The 3638-nt window shown below is 36.3% G+C and overlaps 1 protein-coding gene across 1 annotated transcript; it reads left to right on the forward strand.

The window, feature by feature from the left end:
* Window positions 1–2963: 2963 nt before the first annotated feature.
* Window positions 2964–3149, forward strand: LOC112909471 (keratin-associated protein 19-7-like). Its single transcript, XM_025985420.2, has one exon. The coding sequence runs from the start codon at window positions 2964–2966 to the stop codon at window positions 3147–3149; it is 186 nt and encodes a 61-aa protein (XP_025841205.2).
* Window positions 3150–3638: the final 489 nt, after the last annotated feature.

Consider the following 3638-nt stretch of genomic DNA (forward strand, 5'->3'; position numbering starts at 1 on the left):
CTCTGTTGAAGGATCACACTGTGGAGTTTACCCAGTAGAACAGAATTTCTATTACCCTTTCATTTGTTTAGTGTCTCCAGGGACAGGAGCTTTGGGGCTGACAAGTAGTAATCAATACAATTATTACTGCTGTTGACATTCTTAGAATAATCAATATTATCATAATTTTGTTGTGCTTAGAATGTATGCATCTGCATCTGAGGTGAGAGGAAATGTTTGGAATACATAACAAAAGACTTCTTCACTGCTAGGGAAAATGTGAGAACATTTTTTACTCTTTCATCCATCAACATAAATAGCAACTTGGGTGAACACTTAAAAAAAATAGTGATCCACATATGCCTTTGATCCAGTGAATGGACAGAAAAATAATAACCCCTAAAGAAATTTCCAATGTAAATTTTTCATGTATGCATGGGGGAAAAACAGATTTGTTCCATATTTTTCAAATTCTTTCTTCTATTTTTAACAAAGAATGTACATTTATAAGTGATGCACACCAAAGTCATGTGTTTTCCTCTTTGAAAACACACTTAGCATTTATTGTTAATGAAGTTTTTCATTTGTGTCCCATATTGTTTCCATCTATAAAGTAGAGATAGTATGACATTAAAAAAATAATTAAAAGACTTTAATCATAGTTACATGCTCTGACAGAGCTACACAAAGAGACTGTGGAATCTTTAATGGTATGCAATTTATTCATACTTCTAAATGATTCATGAAAATGAAAATATTCATTCTATCAATTGGCTGATTTCTGAAATGAGGAATAAAAATGGAATGCAGTTGTATTAGAATAACTTCGAGATTACAGGCTAATATTGGGGTTAGTGCTACTCTGAAACCAGAAAGCCTGTTGGAACCCATGTCAGCCATAAAGCATTTCCTAGTACATCAGATTAATTGCTTAGGTTATGATATGCATGATCTTTATGTTAATATCACTGAAAGTCATATAACTCTTTCAAAAAATATTGAGTGCCAACCAAATGCTAGGTTTTGTTTAGATACTACATCAGGTCAGTGAACAAACTCATCCAAAAACCGTGTCGTATTACTTATAAATCTCCACAAAAGCTTAGCAAAATAGTTATTATCATAGAAAACAAGTTTGTTGAGTCCCAAGTGTCAAGGTATGAGCATATTTGCATAGGGCTTTAGGTATCACTTAACTAACTCTCTGGGCTGTGGTGAGGAACTTTGTGAATATCAGGCCAACTGTTTCCAAAGAGTATATCCTTATTTTTTGTTCTTTTTAATTTTCTTATTCTTAATTTAAAAAAAAATATTTTATTTATTTGAGGGAAAAAGAGAGCAGAAGCAGAAGGGAGAGGCAATGGGAGAGGGGAAAGCAGACTCCTTGCTGAGTGGCTCCCCCCAACAACATGGGGCTCAATCCCAAGATCCTGAATCGTGACCTAAGCCAAAAGCCAAGGCCCAACCAATTTAGTCACCCAGGTGTCCCTCTTGTCCTTCTTTAAAATTGTACCACATATGTAGAAAATTCCTTACTATTCCAGGTTGTACAAGTTCTTTTCAAATTTAAGATGCTTTTAGGGACTTTAACAGCATTGTCAATATCTTAGAAATATCTAGTTGATATTTTGGGAAAGAGAAGTTAGAAATTATCTACAGACAAAAAAAATGGGCACAGACTAAGCAAAGAGAAGACAGAGACAAATTTATAATATTGACTCTGGAGATCTAGGTGGAAGGATGCTGTGTTCTTTCGAATATATAATTAGAGCCAAAACCATTTTCCCACCTCATACTTATACCTGGTTGGAGTAATGATTCATGGAGGAAGGAAGTTGGGTGGTGTTTTGAGTGAGATTTGAAAAAGATCTAAGATAAGTGGATAAATGATGAAGGCAGAGAAAGAGGGGGAAATGATGTAGGAAGCCAAATGTAATCTTGCATTTGTGGTAGCAGTGAGACTAGAATGTATTATAGAGAAAGCACTCAGGATATATATTTTAAAAAAGTACTGTGGGAAGACTTCTCACAAGATGGATTTTAACTTCCATAAGTTAAGAGTGATAGTCTTTCCACTAGTGATTACAATTCTGCAATGTATGTATTTATTTATTAAAGATTTTATTTATTTATTCATGAGAGACACAGGGAGAGAGGCAGAGACATAGGCAGAGGGAGAAGCAGGCTCCTTAGGGGAACCTGATGTGGGACTTGATCCTGGGACCCTGGGATCACGACCTGAGTCAAAGGCAGATGCTTCACCACTGATCCACCCAGGTGCCCCTGCTATATATTTGAACCAAAATAAGTATGTTGGTATTTAAAGCCAAAATTAAATCTATTAATTGTACATGCCCCAAATTTTAAAACTCTAAAAATCAGGTGAGCTTTTGTGGTTGTTGTTTCCTGGTACACGTGGCAGGTGAACTAAATCTGTCTTGACTTAAAATATTCTTTTATATTCTAAAGAGAGGTGCATCATTTGCTTCTCATGATACAAAATACATGCGTGCCTTTTGAAGAAATTGGGAAGCTTAAGAGACTTGATTTTAATTATTTTTTGCTATTTTGTAGAACTAATTATAACAACCCTCAAATGCCAGTGATGAGAAGATATTTAATTAGAAATTCAACAATATTTAATGTAACTGATGTCAAGTGACTGGCACTGGAGTACTCTATGTAGGGTTTGGCATGTCACTACTTTGAAGAAACATCAAATCATTCTAAGAAGATTATAGCAGCAAGCTCTGCTCTACAACCTAACTATGTAGCCAAGCAGGTTTAGACATTCTTGTAAGTGTGGTCGGGGGACCACAGATTAATACGTTGGGTCAGGCAAATATAATTCATGGAATGACACCAAAGGAGGGGCACGTGTTTTGTCACATTCTCTGATCAGAGTATATATGCCTCCTTGTAAAGATGTCGACATTCACACTCTGACTCTTGCATTCAGCTGCCAACTCACCACCCTTGACACCATGAGCTACTACGGCAACTACTATGGAGGCCTGGGCTACGGCTGTGGAGGCTTCAGTGGCCTGGGCTGTGGCAGTGGCTGGGGATGTGGCAGCTTCCCGAGACTGGGCTGGGGCTGGGGAGGCTACAGATATGGCTGCGACCGCCCACTGTGCTATGGAGGATATGGATTCTCTACCTTCTACTAAACATACTGTTGAAATTGAATGCAAAGAGAAAGCCTCCAAATTTATTGATCCTATTTTTGTAGTTCGATTTCCAAAACATCTATCCTATATTCTCCAGGACAAATCAATAGCTATTTATCAATGGTTAAACTGCTTCTACAAATATTTGCTGCTTTTTACCTCCAGAACCCATCATCTTAAATGAATATTCAATATGTGAAACTGTCCCAGTTTGTGTCCTCATTTTGGTTTACTTCTCTTGCCACCATTATCATAATGTTATCTTTCTAGAAGACATTGAAGAAAATTTGTATTTTTGCTTTTGTCCAATAAAATGATTACTCGAAATCTAAATACTCTGGTTTTGTTTGATGTTTTGATGTCTTGATTTTTATTATTTTAACATCTTCTTTTGCAACTAATATAAAAAAATCAGCTTATGAAGCTGCAAGGTCTGTGGCTATTGGTTATAGAGTATGATGCAACAATTTCTAGTTCACCACATTATAC

The sequence above is a fragment of the Vulpes vulpes genome, chromosome 15 (genome assembly GCF_048418805.1).
Source record: "Vulpes vulpes isolate BD-2025 chromosome 15, VulVul3, whole genome shotgun sequence".
NCBI lineage: Eukaryota > Metazoa > Chordata > Mammalia > Carnivora > Canidae > Vulpes > Vulpes vulpes.